The sequence below is a fragment of the Rhinopithecus roxellana genome, chromosome 6 (genome assembly GCF_007565055.1).
Source record: "Rhinopithecus roxellana isolate Shanxi Qingling chromosome 6, ASM756505v1, whole genome shotgun sequence".
NCBI lineage: Eukaryota > Metazoa > Chordata > Mammalia > Primates > Cercopithecidae > Rhinopithecus > Rhinopithecus roxellana.
The window spans coordinates 93,237,265-93,252,656 of NC_044554.1; the positions used below are offsets into that span (position 1 = coordinate 93,237,265).

The window sequence follows — 15,392 nt, forward strand, 5'->3', positions numbered from 1 at the left end:
GTGGTGCACGCCTGTAATCCCAGCTACTTGGAAGGCTGAGGCACAAGAATCACTTAAACCTGGGAGGTGGAGGTTGCAGTGAGCCGAGATTGCACCACTGTACTCCAGCAAGACTGTCTCCAAAAAAAGAAAGGAAGGGAGGAGGGAGGGAGGGACGAAGGAAGGAAAGAGAGACAGAGAGAGAAAGAGAAAGAAAGGAAAGAAAAAGTGTTCTGTGGATGGGGTTTTGTGATTGGACCTCCAGTCCTCTGTACTGACTTTCACCAGAGTTACTTGGTTTTTATTTGTTTTAACTACTACACTTAAAATTAACATTGTATTTTAGGAAAGGGTTGTATGAGTGGTTTTTTGTTTTTGTTTTGTTTTTGTTTTTGTTTTTTTTTGAGACGGAGTCGGAGTCTTGCTCTGTCGCCAGGCCTGGAGTTCAGTGGCCGAGTCTCAGCTCACTGCAAGCTCCGCCTTCCGGGTTTACGCCATTCTCCTGCCTCAGCCTCCCGAGTAGCTGGGACTACAGGCGCCTGCCACCTCGCCTGGCTATTTTTTTGTATTTTTTAGTAGAGACGGGGTTTCACCGTATTAGCCAGGATGGTCTTGATCTCCTGACCTTGTGATCCGCCCATCTCGGCCTCCCAAAGTGCTGGGATTACAGGCTTGAGCCACCGCGCCCGGCCAGAGTGTTTTTTTTTTTTTTTTTTTTAGTTTAAAACTGTTTTAAAGCTCAAAAGCTATACCCCTCATTTTGCATTTGAGAGAACTGAGACCCAGAAAGGGCCGAGTTACTTTCTTTTTAATTTTGAAATATGTATACATTGTAAAATGGCTACATTGAGCTAATATGTATTTCCCCACATTTTTTGTGTGTGCCAACTCTTAAAAATCTACTCTCAACAATTTTCTTTTTTTTTCTTTTTTTTTTTTCGTTGAGACGGAGTCCCCCTCTGTCACCCAGGCTGGAGTGCAGTGGCCGGATCTCAGCTCACTGCAAGCTCCGCCTCCCGGGTTCACGCCATTCTCCTGCCTCAGCCTCCCAAGTAGCTGGGACTACGGGCGCCCGCCACGTCGCCCGGCTAGTTTTTTGTATTTTTTAGTAGAGACGGGGTTTCACCGTGTTAGCCAGGATGGTCTCCATCTCCGGATCTCGTGATCCGCCCGTCTCGGCCTCCCAAAGTGCTGGGATTACAGGCTTGAGCCACCGCGCCCGGCCAACAATTCTCAAGAATACATTGTTATTAAGTGTAGTTATCAAGTTGTACAATAAATCTCTTGAATTTACTTTTGTCTAACTGAACCTTTATATCCTTAGGCCAGCATCTTCCCCCCATACTCCCTATGCCCAGCATCTGGTAACTCCCAGCTCTACTCTCTACCGCTATGAGCTGAGGGTTTTTGGATTTCACATATAAGTGAAATGATGAATTATTTGTCTTTATGTGCCTGCCTTATTCCACTTAACACATTGCGCTTCACGTTCATCCATGTTGTCATAAATGACAGCATTTCCTTGTTTTTTTAAGACTTGAATAGTATTTCAATGTGCATATATGCCACATTTTCCTTTTTCTGTTTTGTTTTGTTTTGTTTTTTTGAGACGGAGTCTCTGTCGCCCAGGCTGGAGTGCTGTGGCGCAATCTCGGCTCCAGGGTTCAAGTGATTCTCCTGTCTCAGCCTCCCGATCGCTGGGATTACAGGCCGCATTTTCTTTATCCATTCATCTTCCAGTGGACACTTAACGTTGATTCCCTATCCTGGCTATTGTGAAGGGTTGAGTGACTTTAAAGATCAAAAAATGTTGGCAGAGCCAAGGGTGTATAGCTAAGTTTTCAATTCCCAATTTTTTATTCTTTCTATCATATATAATAGTGCCTCTTGGTAGAAGTTGAAAGGAAAAATTGATCTGAATGTGTACTTAATCCAAAGCTTCACTTGAAGTATATATTTTTTTCTTCTGCTGTTTAAGAAGCATATGTATTTACTTTATTTGAGACAGAGTCTTGCTCTGTCGCCCAGGCTGGAGTGCAGTGGCGTGATCTCAGCTCACTGCAACCTCCGCCTCCCGGGTTCAAGCGATTCTCCGGCTTCAGCCTTCCGAGTAGCTGGGACTACAGACGGGCACCACCATGCCCAGCTAATTTTTATATTTTTTAGTAGAGACAGGATTTCGCCATGTTGGCCAGGCTGGTCTCGAACTAGTGACCACAAGTGATCTGCCTGCCTTGGCCTCCCAAAGTGCTGGGATTACAGGCATGAGCCACCGTGCCCAGCTGATAAGCATATATATATGACTAAATTAATGTGGCTATTATTTTGGGCAAGTTCTGGTTAATTAAGAATTCTATCTGCTAAGCTGGTTGAGATTTCACTGTAGTTAGATTTTGCTTAATATAAGTTTGTGTCTGTCGTTAATTATATAAATCCTTTTCTATGAAATGGAAAACAGCTAATTACCATTTTAATCTAATAGATTCTTGATATGCAGATATTTGTGCACATTTGGAATAGATATGTTTCAGAAAAGCTGATTATAAAGCCAAATTTTATATTATAAGGCTCAATTTTCCATTCATTTTCATTTTAAAATATAATTTGGGTTCCAATGGAGTGCCAGGTGTGTGGCGTGTTCACTGGGCCATGGTCCCTGTTGCCCTGCGAGATTGATGTAGAAATTTTGAGTTTAGAGAACCAGAGTTTTAAAGTCCCATAACTTTGCATCTTCGGGTAATGTATACTGAATTTTTCTGCTCAGTTAAATGTGTAAGAGGAAAATTCAGTCTGTCATTTTGTTTTCAGAGCAAATATCCTATCATTATGGGGTTTATATACTCCTTTAAAACTTGTTTTTTTTAAAAGAGAATAATTATGATTTATTTAGAATATCCTGGAGTAGGCTTAATATAATGGAATACCTTTAAAATACATATATTGCTCTAGTGAACCTTAATAACATACTGATTTTAAAAGAAATCTACCTTTAACAGATTGTGTCTCAAATTTTCTAGATATTTTTTGAGATAAATATACAACAAATGATTTTTCATTCATATTTCTGCTTCGTTATAAATAGAGAGCCAGGTAGGGCCTTATTATAATACTCAAGCAAATATAAAGTCACTTTGAAGTGTTTTTATATTCTAAGTAGTTAATATAGATCGAATAACTGAAGTGCTCAAGAATTTTGTGTAAGGTTTTTTGTTTGTAAATAGAGCAGATTTCAGCTTACCACTGTAATAGCATCAACCACAGCTCTCATTAGATTTTGGATGTTCCTTTTTTGAATTTGAGGAAAGCTGGGTGGAGTTACACTAGCACTTGGGGGGTCTGTGACCAATGTGGATCTGCTCTGTCATGTGCCTATTATTGAAGAAAGAAAGAGAACCACTGGATTAAAAGTAGAGGGGAAAATTATTTCTTTCGATTTGAATCATTTTCTCATTTTGAACATTGGTATTTATACTTTGTCCCATTCTGCATTGGGAACTTTAAAACTTGAGAATAGAGGTTTTTACCCCATTTCTTCATTGAACTGTTCATCTTTTAGTATCTTTTCTTAAGTATGGTTTTTCTGATAGCTACAGTGTTTCCCTCTTCTTAGTTTTTATTTTACCAAGTCATTGCTCAAGTGGTTTTCAAAAAGATGGAGTATTTTTCTCTCTTCATGTGACTGTCCTGTGTGAAAAAAATGTTTTCCATATTAATTGAAATTAGCTTCATTTTCTAGAGAAGAAACTATAATGTAACACTTTATTTATTTATTTATTTATTTATTTATTTATTTATGAGATAGAGTATCACTGTGTCACTCAAACTGCAGTGCAGTGGCATGATCTCGGCTCACTGCAACCTCTGCCTCCCCGATTTAAGCGATTCTCCTGCCTCAGCCTCCTGTGTAGCTGGGATTACAGGCACCTGCCACCATGCCCGGCTAATTTTTGTATTTTTAGTAGAGACGGGGTTTCACCATGTTGGGCAGACTGGCCTCGAACTCCTGACCTCAAGTGATCTGCCCGCCTCAGCCTCCCAAAGTGATGGGGCCACTGTGCCCAGCCCTGAAAAATGTATCTTTAATAATGTTACGGTGATCAAAATAAAATAGTTTTTTAAACAATAGCCAGAAAGCATACTACGTTTCTGTATGATGATCCAATAAGGAGAGAGAAGGGAAAAATGAAAAGGGCCTTAAAGTATTATGCTAGCTCACTAATACCACCCTCCCAAAACGCACACACCTTTTTGAAGGCAGTATCGCCATCTAGTGGCTTTCCAGAACATTGTTACTGAAAGCAAAACTAAATTTTCCCAAAGTTGAAGGTATTAATGAGAGAGGAAGGCAGTATTACTGTATTTTATTCTTTTGTGTTTTATGTTCCTTAAAACATTGACTGCATTCATGGCAAGTGCTTGGCTGATTCTGATCTGGGAGAAGGTGATCCTCATCTGGAGGATCCTCCTGATGTGGATGAGTGCAGGGAGCTTTGGGGATTCTGGGTAATAAAAGAATCTTCTGAGAATCACTAGACAAAGATTGGAACCATGGTAATAAAAATTACTAATAACAGATGAATGACAATAAATAATAAGATTAAACAAGCTTCAGGAAAGGAGATCTAATTTAGATCACCGACTTTTAACTGTAAGATCAAGATTAAATTGTTCTCTCTTCAGCTCTGATAGAGTATTCTTCATTTTTGAACATATAAAGTGGAAAGAATTCCCTCTTCCTTCTGTTCGGGGAGGGTCATCCAAGACATTACTGCCAAATACTTACAAAACTGAATTCCAATCCTTGGTCTTTCTTCTGGTCTCCAGACCTTTTGTTTATTGGAAATCTCTACCCAGGTGATCTGGGTACCCTAAATTAAACCTTTATCTATTTCGTTCCCCAGAAAAATGTCCACTCCTTTTCCTTTATTTCCTGTTTTAGTTAAAGGTACCCAGTCACCTTCTTATATAGGCCATTGTAAATAGAATTGTATTGGTTTTTCTGCCGTCTGGTCTTTCTCCCTTATGTTCTTGTCTTCTGCCATTCCAGCGCTCCAGATAATAGCAACGTTGAACTATTTGTAGTTCCGTAAACTTGCTGTGCTCTTGAGTGCCTTTGTGAATCTACATAAGCTTTCTTTTTGTATGTAATTATACTTCCCACCTGAGTTTGACACATTTGTTTTTTTTTCTTTCAGTGTGCAATTCAGGCCCTACCTCCTTTGAAATCTGTCCTGAATCCCACAGGCATCATTGGGCACATCTTTTTTTATGTGTTTAGAGTATATTATTCATCCTATGTATTATTTATAGTACATGATTATAATTTATATTACCACCTTTTTTTTTTTTTTTTTAAAGACAGAGTCTCGCTCCGTCGCCTAGGCTGGAGTGCAGCGGCGAGATCTTGGCTCACTGCAACCTCTGCCTCCCAGGTCAAGCAATCCTCTCATGTCAGCCTCCTGAGAGGACTACAGTTGTGCACCCCAAGCCTGGCTAATTTTTGTATTTTTAGTAGAGATGGGGTTTTACCATGTTGGCCGGGCTGGTCTCGAACTCCTGACCTCAAGTGATCCACTTGCCTCAACCTTCCAAAGTGCTGGGATTACAGATGTGAGCCACCACACCCAGCCTACCACCATACTTAATTGCTCTAATAAGTGCAGTTATTAATTGCTCTATAAGTGTGTATTTTTGTTTCGTTTAACCATCTGCTAGTGCTTACTTGGCACAGTGCCTAGCTCAGAGTTTCAATAAATAGTTATTTCTTATAAAGAAAGGAAAAGGAAAGAACAAACTTAACATTTGTGTACATTATTATACATAGTTTCCTTCACAAGAATTATTTTAAAAGAAAGTTGAGATGGATGATGTAGGTATCATTATTCTTATGCACATTTTAAAGATACAGAAACAAGTTTAGAAAACTTAAGTGCATTTTCAAGCACAACCAGTACACAACCAATAAGTAGTACAGCTCAGGATCTTTTGTCAGATTGTTTTCATTATATGGGAGTGCTTCCCTGGTAAGACTCTGAATTCAGCCTTTATTTCCTAGAAGTGTCTTCCAGGTAGAGAACTCTAGGGGCCTCTCAAGTCTGCTTTAGAGGTACCATTAGGCTGATGACAATTTTTAGAGTTCCTTTGTAGTAAAGGGTCTGCTGAATTTTGCCTTTTGTCTTTGCATTCTCCAAATATAATATTTTTGACAAATGAGGTATGCTGTAGTTTTAATCTTCCAGCGCATTAGCAAGTTACGTGATATTTCTACTTCTGAATCTCCCTTAGTCATACTGGATTTAATTATATTTTAAGCAGTTTGAAAGCTCTTGAAATATCTAATGAGAAATCTATAAACAAAAAATATTTTGATAGCAACAGATATTTAAAATTACCTGTAATTTTTCACATGAAAGTTTTATTAAAGTCTAATGACTTTAATTTTTTTTTTTTTTTGAGACAGAGTTTCGCTCTTGTGCCCCAGTCTGGAGTGCAATGGCACAATCTCGGCTCAACGCAACCTCTGCCTCCTGAGTTCAAGCGATTCTCCTGCCTCAGTCTCCTAAGTAGCTGGGATTACAGGTGCCTGCCACCACACCCAGCAAATTTTTGTATTTTTAGTAGAGACGGGGTTTCACCATGTTGTCCAGGCTGGTCTTGAACTCCTGAACTCAGGTGATCCGCCCGCCTTGGCCTCCCAAAGTGCTGGGATTACAGGGGTCAGCCACGGCACCTGGCCTGACTTTAAATTTTAATACTTGGTTAATCATTTAAGGTTCAAGGAAAAACAAAAGAAGGTGTTACTTTCCTGGCAGACAAACAAATAGTGTCTGCCTTCTTTTCAAAAATATTAATGAGATTTACAAATGAAAGTATTTAGCAGAAGGCCTGGCCTTGGTGGCTCTTGCCTCTAGTCCTAGCACTTTGGAAGGCCAAGATGTGAGGATTGCTTGAGCCTAAAAGTTTGAGTCCAGCCTGGGCAACATAGTGAGATCTCTATTAAAAAAAAAAAAAAGTAGAAATTGAAATGCACAATAGTTAACGTTGAGACCATTATTTTTGGGTCTTTACAAAGTTTAGTTTCTTGCTATCCAATAACAACTTATTGAAGTTACTAAATTTTGTTTTTCCAATTTAATGGCAGAAGGACTGTGTGTGTGTGTGTGTTTCTGGGTTACTGAGTTTATTGCTTGGAATTGATCTAATTATGTAAATAAACTGGAGTGGTTCATTTCATTTTTAGATTTTTCTTTTTTGTGTGATAACACCTAAGAACTTGACTATATGTTTTTCAGTCCTGTTTCTTTTTCTTTGTGAGTTAATGTAATTTGTTTTTTAATCCATGAAAGTAAAAAGTATCGTATATGTAGTGTCACATCAGTTTGCTGCTTCTTTGTGTGATCTAAACAAGATCATCTCTGTGATGTTGACAATTGGTAGCCAGATCTAACAAAGCAAGTTTGAAATACTCATTTTTGAAGATTCTGGATGGTTTTTTTTTTTCTCTTTTTCTTTTTTTTTTTTGAGACAGAGTCTTGCTCTGTCGACCAGGCTAGGATGCAGTGGTGTCATTTCGGTTCACTGCAACCTCTGCCTCCAGGGTTTAAGCGATTCTCATGCCTCAGCCTCCTGAGCAGCTCGGATTACAGACATGCACCGTGATACCTGGCTAATTTGTTTTGTATTTTTAGTAGAGGTGGGGTTTCACCATGTTGGCCAGGCTGGTTCCGAACTCCTGGGCTCAAGCAATCCTTATGCCTCCACCTCCCAAAGTGCTGGGATTACAGGCATGAGCCACCATGCCCGGATGGATTTTCTTTTATTTGTCTATCTTTGGATAATGTATTTTCATATTACAACGTGGTTTAATTTTTCTGGGCTTTAAATTTCCTGGAGCCAAAACATAGTTTCAGTCTCTTTTACTTTTGTCTTTACATTTGTAAACGGTTAACGAGATTTAATATTAACATCCTAATCATTACATAGATTTTTGTTTGATTGTCTACTGTATTACTGAATTGGGCGATACCTGAAATTGTCCTTATTCTCTTCTAACTCCACTTACCTTGGAACTTGCTTTTATGATTAAATACTTCTGTCTGCTCACTTTCTCAGTATTTGCCTCTTTTTCATTAGAGAGGTAGAAAGTGAGGCATGGTACCTATTTTGCAAAGTTTTTGAATAAATCATCGGATGTTTTTCCTTGTCCTTAGTAATGGTCATTTTCATTGTCTTTTGTCATTGTTACTTTTTAAAAGCTTTTTAAAAAATAGTTTATTAAAAATATTTAAAATACAATTAAAGCACCACTAACTTCTTTAAAGTTTTCTTGCCAGCTCTGTTCTCTTCCTGGCTTTATCCCCTTTCTCTGGAAAACGAACACTTGCTCACCTCCCTCAGGGAACTGAAGGTTTAGTGTGATTGGAACAAAAACCAAATTATAATGGATTTTATAGGCCTTGTGTAGATACTCTCTAGATGGAAGCAATGTGTACTATAGGCATAACATACTCATGTTTTATTTCATACTATCACTTTGATTGCACTTAGGAAAGTGGTTTGGCCTTACAAGTCTGGAAGCAAGAACAATCACTTAAAAAAGCTGTTGCAGTAAATCTAAATAGGATAATTATAGCTAGAGCCAAGGAATGGGCACAGGTATTGGAAAGACAGATTAATTATATCATAAGGATATCGAATTGTTAGAACTTGATGGTTGCATGTGTTGTGAGATACATCCCTGCCTCTACCCCTTACTGTAAGGTTTCTGCTTAAGCAACTGGATGAATGATTTGTTGGTTAGGATAGTCTAAACTTTTGTAACAGAGAACCACAAAAGTTAGTGGATTAAAGAATGGGAAGTTTATATATGTATTTCTCACTTAATAATCTTGAGTGGTGGCTGGAGAATTGCTTGAACCTAGGAGGTGAAGGTTGCAGTGAGCTGAGATCATGCCACTGCACTCCAGCCTAGGTGACAAGAGCAAAACTGTCTCAAAAGAAAAAAAAGAAAAAATATTGAGTGGTTGTCGGTTACCTTAGCACACAATTAAGAATATTTAACCATATCACCAACTCAAATGGTGACTGCTTCAATATAGCTATTCAGAGAAGCAGATTGGAAGTTCTGCCATCTTCTACACATGCCTTCCAAGGCTGGTGCCAGAAGTGAGAAAAGAGGAAGGAGGAGAGTAATGAGCCAGGCCTAGAAATGGCACTTACCACACGCGCTTATGTTCCACTGGAGAGCACTTGGTCATGTGGCCACACCTAACTGCAGTGAGGATGGGAAATGTAGCGGAGCTGGACAACTGCCATAGAAGGGAGGAATAACAGATTTTTAGAGGACAGCTATGAGTATCTGCCACAAATGGTGAGGCTGTTTGCTGAGACAGTAAAGAAGAACAGAGATGCAGTTTGTAGCAAAAGGTAATAATGTAGGTACTTAGAGGACTTCTAAATTTGCTTGTGATAATAAGAATGGGCAAGTAAGACAGTTGATCTTAGTAAGATGACAGCATCAGTTGGGAAAAAATTGGTTTTGTTTCTCTATAGCACTGTGATGATAGAGGAATTAAAAAAGTTATTTTTCTTGGAAGATATCAAAAGGAGGGAAACAGGAGTTCAAGATTGTGTTTATTGCTATGTAGTTACGGTATATGAAAGTATTAATAAGTTAGGCAATGCATATGTAGGGTGATGAATTTAAAATAGCTAAGTGCTACAAAGCAAATAAAATAATGACTATAGTGTCAAAGTAGGGGTGGTAGTAGCTGATTGGGTAATTTTCATTAGGATAGTTAAGATAGACCTCTTTTAGGAAGTAAATTGGAGCTAAGACCAGAGTGATGAGAAAGGGAAAACTTAATGAAGACCTGGGCCAAGAACATTCCAAGTACAAAGGAGAAGAAACTCAGTACTGCCTGGGAACAGACTTGGGAGGTTTAAGGCCAAAAGTTGCCCAGTGTAATAGGAGGTAAGATCTTCGGTGTACAGTCTTATCAACTGAAGTAAAGTTTAAATTTTATTTGATTGCACTGGGAAATCACTGGGCAGTTTTAAGCAAGTAGGTGATACCTGGTTTTATGCTTAATAAAAAAACTGAAAAGAAGTTAAGGGTAGCTGGGCATGGTGGTGCACGCCTTTAATCCAAGCTACTCCACAGGCAGGAGAATTGCTTGAATCCAGGAGGCAGAGGTTGCAGTGAGCCGAGATTGCGCCACTGCATTCCATTCGGGGCAACAGAGCGACACTCTATCTCAAAAAAAAATAAAATAAAAACAAAAACAAAAGTGGGGGGGGGGGGTGCGATGAGAGATGGAGGCCAGGAAACCAGTTAAGATATTGTTGTGGTCATACCAGTGAAAAGAATAATGACTTGGACTAGGTATTTGGATTGGGGATCTATTTTGGATGTAGAATTGGCGGAAGTTGTTTGGAAATCTGAGGGAAAGATGAATCAAGAATGACACCTGTATTTTTGACATCAAAAGCTGGGTAGGTGTTAGAAAATAGATCCCAGATTTCTTTTGTAGGTTTGGTAAATTTTTCTGCAGTGGATTGTGAATGTCATAAAGATGACATGCCATTTTGTGTGTATGATGAATTTAGTTTACTGAAGACTCTCTTTGTCTCAAAACAGTGTAAATTATAGTATAAAAGAAGTACATGGGAGGGTTGCCTTCAAGCAGGAGGAAAGAAGTACAGACTTTATCATATGTTGTTGGAAAAATGAAGCATTTTAGAGCTAGTTTAGGTATTTTATATGATTTTTTCCCCCACTTTTAGAATGGTCTTTAACAAAGGCAGCAACCCTGCTTTATGAATTTTAACTGGGATTATACAGAACCCCCAAATACTTCAAGGATCTAGGATTTTGTTCTGTTTTTCTATATATATCTAGACCAATAGGAGGTTGAAACACGTGCCAGCAGAGGGGCACACTCCTTATTGCACTGCTTGGTTTGTTGTGGATACAGTGCAGCTTATCAGGCCTTAAGGCAGGGAAGGCCATAACCGTATGTCATCTTGCCTGCCCTAAATCTCTGGAATTCCTGGGATTGTTTTTTGTTTTGTTTTGTTTTGAGACAGAATCTCGTTCTGTCGCCTGGGCTGGAGTGCAGTGGTGCAATCTCGGCTCACTGCAACCTCTGCTTCCAAGGTTTGAGCAGTTCTCTGCCTCAGCCTCCCAATTAGCTGGGATTACAGATGCATGCCACCATGCCTGGCTAATTTTTGTATTTTCAGTAGGGACAGGGTTTTACCATCTTGGCCAAGTGGGTCTTGAATTCCTGACCTCGTGATTCACCCACTTGGCCTCCCAAAGTGCTGGGATTACAGGCATGAGCCACTGCGCCCAGCCTTCTTGGGATTGTTTAGAGGCAAAGTATTGGAATCTATCAGTGAACAGATAGTCTTTGATCTCTACTCCGTTGACACTTCCTTGAGTGTAAAAATAATTTTTAGAGTGTGGTACTTTTTGTTTTATAAAAAGTATGTATCAGTCTGAATGCTTGTTTGCTTCATAAATCAAAGAATTTCCATACTTTCGAAATCACATTACTGTTTTCAAATTCAACTTCCTAGGTTAAATTTTACAGTTGAATGTTTTCTCTCAATCTTTGCCTGGTTCTTATTTCTTGTCTAACAGAAACTTAAGCATTTGGAAAGGCCATTAAGTAGTATACATTAAATATTTTTCTGTACAGGTAGAAATATATTTCATGTGATTTTGTGTTTAATCATTTTTGAAAATTTACTATTTTCATGTCTGAATTAATAAAAAATTGTAACAATAAATTATATTCTAGTTTTAACTGCTACGGTGACTGCTAAATATTGCATTAGATGGTGCTACATATTGCCTAGAATTTGATATACAATATCTACAATAATCTTTTATTTAGATATTCCTTTTTAGACACCAGAATTTGTTTAATTTCTCTACAATTCAACAAACTTTTAATTTTTAAGATGTTTTTAAAAATACAAGACACTAAAAATATTTTTAAAAATAAAATAAAAATTAACTATTTGCAGATAGATTTATATAAATTTAAACATTTCCTTGAGACTAGTTATCCAGTTGCACTTTTATAACACCATTGTATAGGTTTGATATACTCATAGATCTTTAACGTGTTTGAGAAGTTAGTTGTCATAATTTTTACAAATTTTGTTCTTCCGCCCAGTTAATCATGTGCCATCTAAAGTTAGAGGGCCATATACATTAAGGTGCCTGACCTGTGTCCAGCATTGTTCTGGGCTTTGTGTGTGGGGTTCATAATAAAGAATGTTACAAGGCTTTTTAACTTTCTAGGAAAATAAAAATAGGGAGTTCAAGACAGGTAAGTATGATGTAAATTTAAGAATGTGAAGATAAATATATTTTTAATGGAGATTAGACTTTATGAATTTGCATCTTTTACTGTGTTGTAAAGGAAGTATAGCACTTGAATGAGAAAAACAGGGAAAGGATTTTATTCAAAGGGGGTAAAGCAGCTAGGTTCAGTGGGTCACACCTGTAATCACAGCACTTTGGGAGGCCGAGGTGGGCAGATCACCTGAGGTCAGGAGACTAGCCTGGCCAACATGGTGAAACCCCATCTCTACTAAAAGGACAAAAATTAGCCAGGCGTGGTGGTAGGTGCCTATAATCCCAGCTACTCAGGAGGCTGAGACAGGAGAATCGCTTGAACTCCAGCCTGGGCGACAAGAGTGAGACTCTGTCTAAAAAAAAAAAAAAAAAAAAAAAGGAGGTAAAGCATAAAGAGGTGAGCGTAGTTTTAAAGAATTATTAAGTTCAGCTTAACTAGAGTAGCTAAAATTTAAAAGACTTGCTCATTATGTGAAGATAAGTGATTCCAATAAACAAGCAAAAATCACTGAGAAAAGTACATTAATGTTAGAAAAACCTAATCTTAATTTACTATTAAAAATATTCATCTTATACTATCCTCTTTTTGCAGTTTTTACCAAAGTCAAATGTTTTTGCTGGCTTTGGAGCACTGTTAAATATAGTCTTATCTGTGTTAATCCTAGAATGCCCAGATTGATAGTCTTATAATACTAGTGCTTAAATTATTTGGAGAAATTTGGCTGGATGGGGGCAGCCTGGAACTGCAAATCTATAGATGGCAAGAGGGAATTGCTTTCTAAATTGAATTCTCCATTTCCTTAACAAGACTGGTCCAGGACCAAGCCAAGCTTAGATAAATGGGCTTGGAATACAGCCTTTCTGGGGAATTTGCTGTGGCTTTTGAGTCCTTGTGATTTGGAAAATATCTGGATATAAAGAGATGTTTATAATTGATCTGAATACATATGTGATCTTCCTGAAGTAAGTAACTGCAGATCAGCCAAAGAACCTCCTCTGACTACTTAGGATTCTCTTGAAGCGTGTCAGTCAGCTAGAATGTGACCATTCTCTGAGCGTTTACATTTCTGAGCATTAAATTCTCTGAACACTTTACATTGCCAGATAATTTGTGCTGTGATAGTCAAACCTGACCCTATTATAACTTGACTAAATAATCTTTTCTGTGAGAGGTAGCAGTATATTTATGTCCTCTTTTTGGAAGGTAATAAAGGAATTATTTGATTAATTACCATATGTATTGCTACTTTGCAGAGTAGACCTCAAGTACTATAGTCTGCATTTCTGTGCTTTTTTCTATTCACATACACCAGTGGGTATGTGAATCAGTGAAAAATTGCCAAAAATATGATCATTTGAAAACTCTTGTTAGGTGGTCTCTATTTGAATTATATGTTGTCATGCATTAGTAATTTGCAAGATTTGATCAGAACCAGTCAACTCTCTTTAAATCGGTTAATCACCATTAAACTGTTTTTAAAAACAGTACTCAACAATTGAGTTGATACTAAAGCTTTGCTTTGACCAAATTGCAGTTAATACCAGTCAACTACTTTTTTTTGAGATGGAGTCTCACTCTGTCGTCCAGGCTGGAGTGCAGTGGCGTTCTTGGCTCACTGCAGGCTCCGCTTCCTGGGTTCACGTCATTCTTCTGCCTCAGCCTCCCGAATAGCTGGGACTACAGGCACCCGTCACCACACCTGGCTAATTTTTTTTTAGTAGAGACTGGGGTTTCACTGTGTTAGCCAGGATGGTCTCCATCTCCTGACCTGGTGATCCACCCGCCTCGACCTCCCAAAGTGCTGGGATTACAGGCATGAGTCACCGCACCCAGCCTACCAGTCAACTACTTTTTATTTTTATCTTCATATATTAAGGGAATTTTTAGTTAAACAGGTTGCCTTCACATGTATTTTATGATTATATATTAGATGCCTTTGGATGTCTGTATTTTTTAGTAGGCAGATGAAAGTGTTTTTAGTAGCCAGGCATGGTGGCTAACACCTGTAATCCCAGCACTTTGGGAGGCCGAGGCAGACGGATCACGAGGTCAGGAGATCAAGACTATCCTGGCTAACACGGTGAAACCCCGTCTCTACTAAAAATACAAAAAATTAGCCGGGCATGGTGGCGGGCGCCTGTAGTCCCAGCTCCTTGGGAGGCTGAGGCAGGAGAATGGCGTGAACCCAGGACGCAGAGCTTGCAGTGAGCCAAGATCGCTCCAGTGCACTCCAGCCTGGACGACAGAGCGAGACTCCATCTCAAAAAAAAAAAAAAAAAAAAAAAAAAAAAGTGTTTTTAGTTGGGATTATAGGATTGCTTTAATAAACAAAATAATATTTCCTCAGAAAATCTCTCTTATTCCAACAAATACTAACTCTAAAGACTGTTCTCTGTGTTTTTTAGTCGGCCGTATACTAACAAGGTAATTACTTTATGGTACCGTCCACCTGAACTGCTGCTGGGAGAAGAACGATACACACCAGCCATTGATGTATGGAGCTGTGGGTAAGATAGCCTTATTTACTGGTTTATTTTACTTGAAACTTTTGGTAGTGAATTAAAATAGATCATTTGGTAATGACGAGTATTTTTTCCATTAGCTGTATCCTTGGCGAACTCTTCACTAAAAAACCTATATTTCAAGCAAATCAGGAACTTGCACAACTAGAATTAATAAGGTAAGCTGCTGATTATAATATTGGTGGGAGTTGGGAGAGTGTCATACTCCTCAGGAAATTTAAACTCTGTCAAGCTTGTCTTTTCTCTTGTTAGTTCTCTGGAGGGCTTTATGACTGCTAAATGGAGGACAAACTGAAATGTAGGCACTTTGATACTTGTTCCAGTGAAATTAAGGATATCAAAGCCCCTTGGTGGGTGTGTGTGTATGGATACATGTGTGCGTGCATGTGTGCGTTTTTTTTAAATCAAAGGACTTGAGGCCCAAAAGACAAGACTGTCAAGGAAGAGTAAATGTAGGAGAGAATGAATGGTAGATATGTATTTTTTAATTATGACAGAAATGAAAAATTAATGTTTT

At 38.5% G+C, this 15,392-nt stretch overlaps 1 protein-coding gene across 2 annotated transcripts in view; it reads left to right on the top strand.

Moving 5' to 3' along the window:
• CDK13 (cyclin dependent kinase 13) overlaps positions 1–15,392 on the top strand; it is a 141,528-nt gene that overhangs the window by 91,754 nt on the left and 34,382 nt on the right. For both annotated transcript variants that reach the window (XM_010364254.2, XM_010364252.2), the window contains exons 8-9: positions 14,759–14,860; positions 14,956–15,033. In XM_010364254.2, the coding sequence (XP_010362556.1) occupies positions 14,759–14,860; positions 14,956–15,033 (180 nt within the window). The remainder of the gene's footprint in view (positions 1–14,758; positions 14,861–14,955; positions 15,034–15,392) is intronic.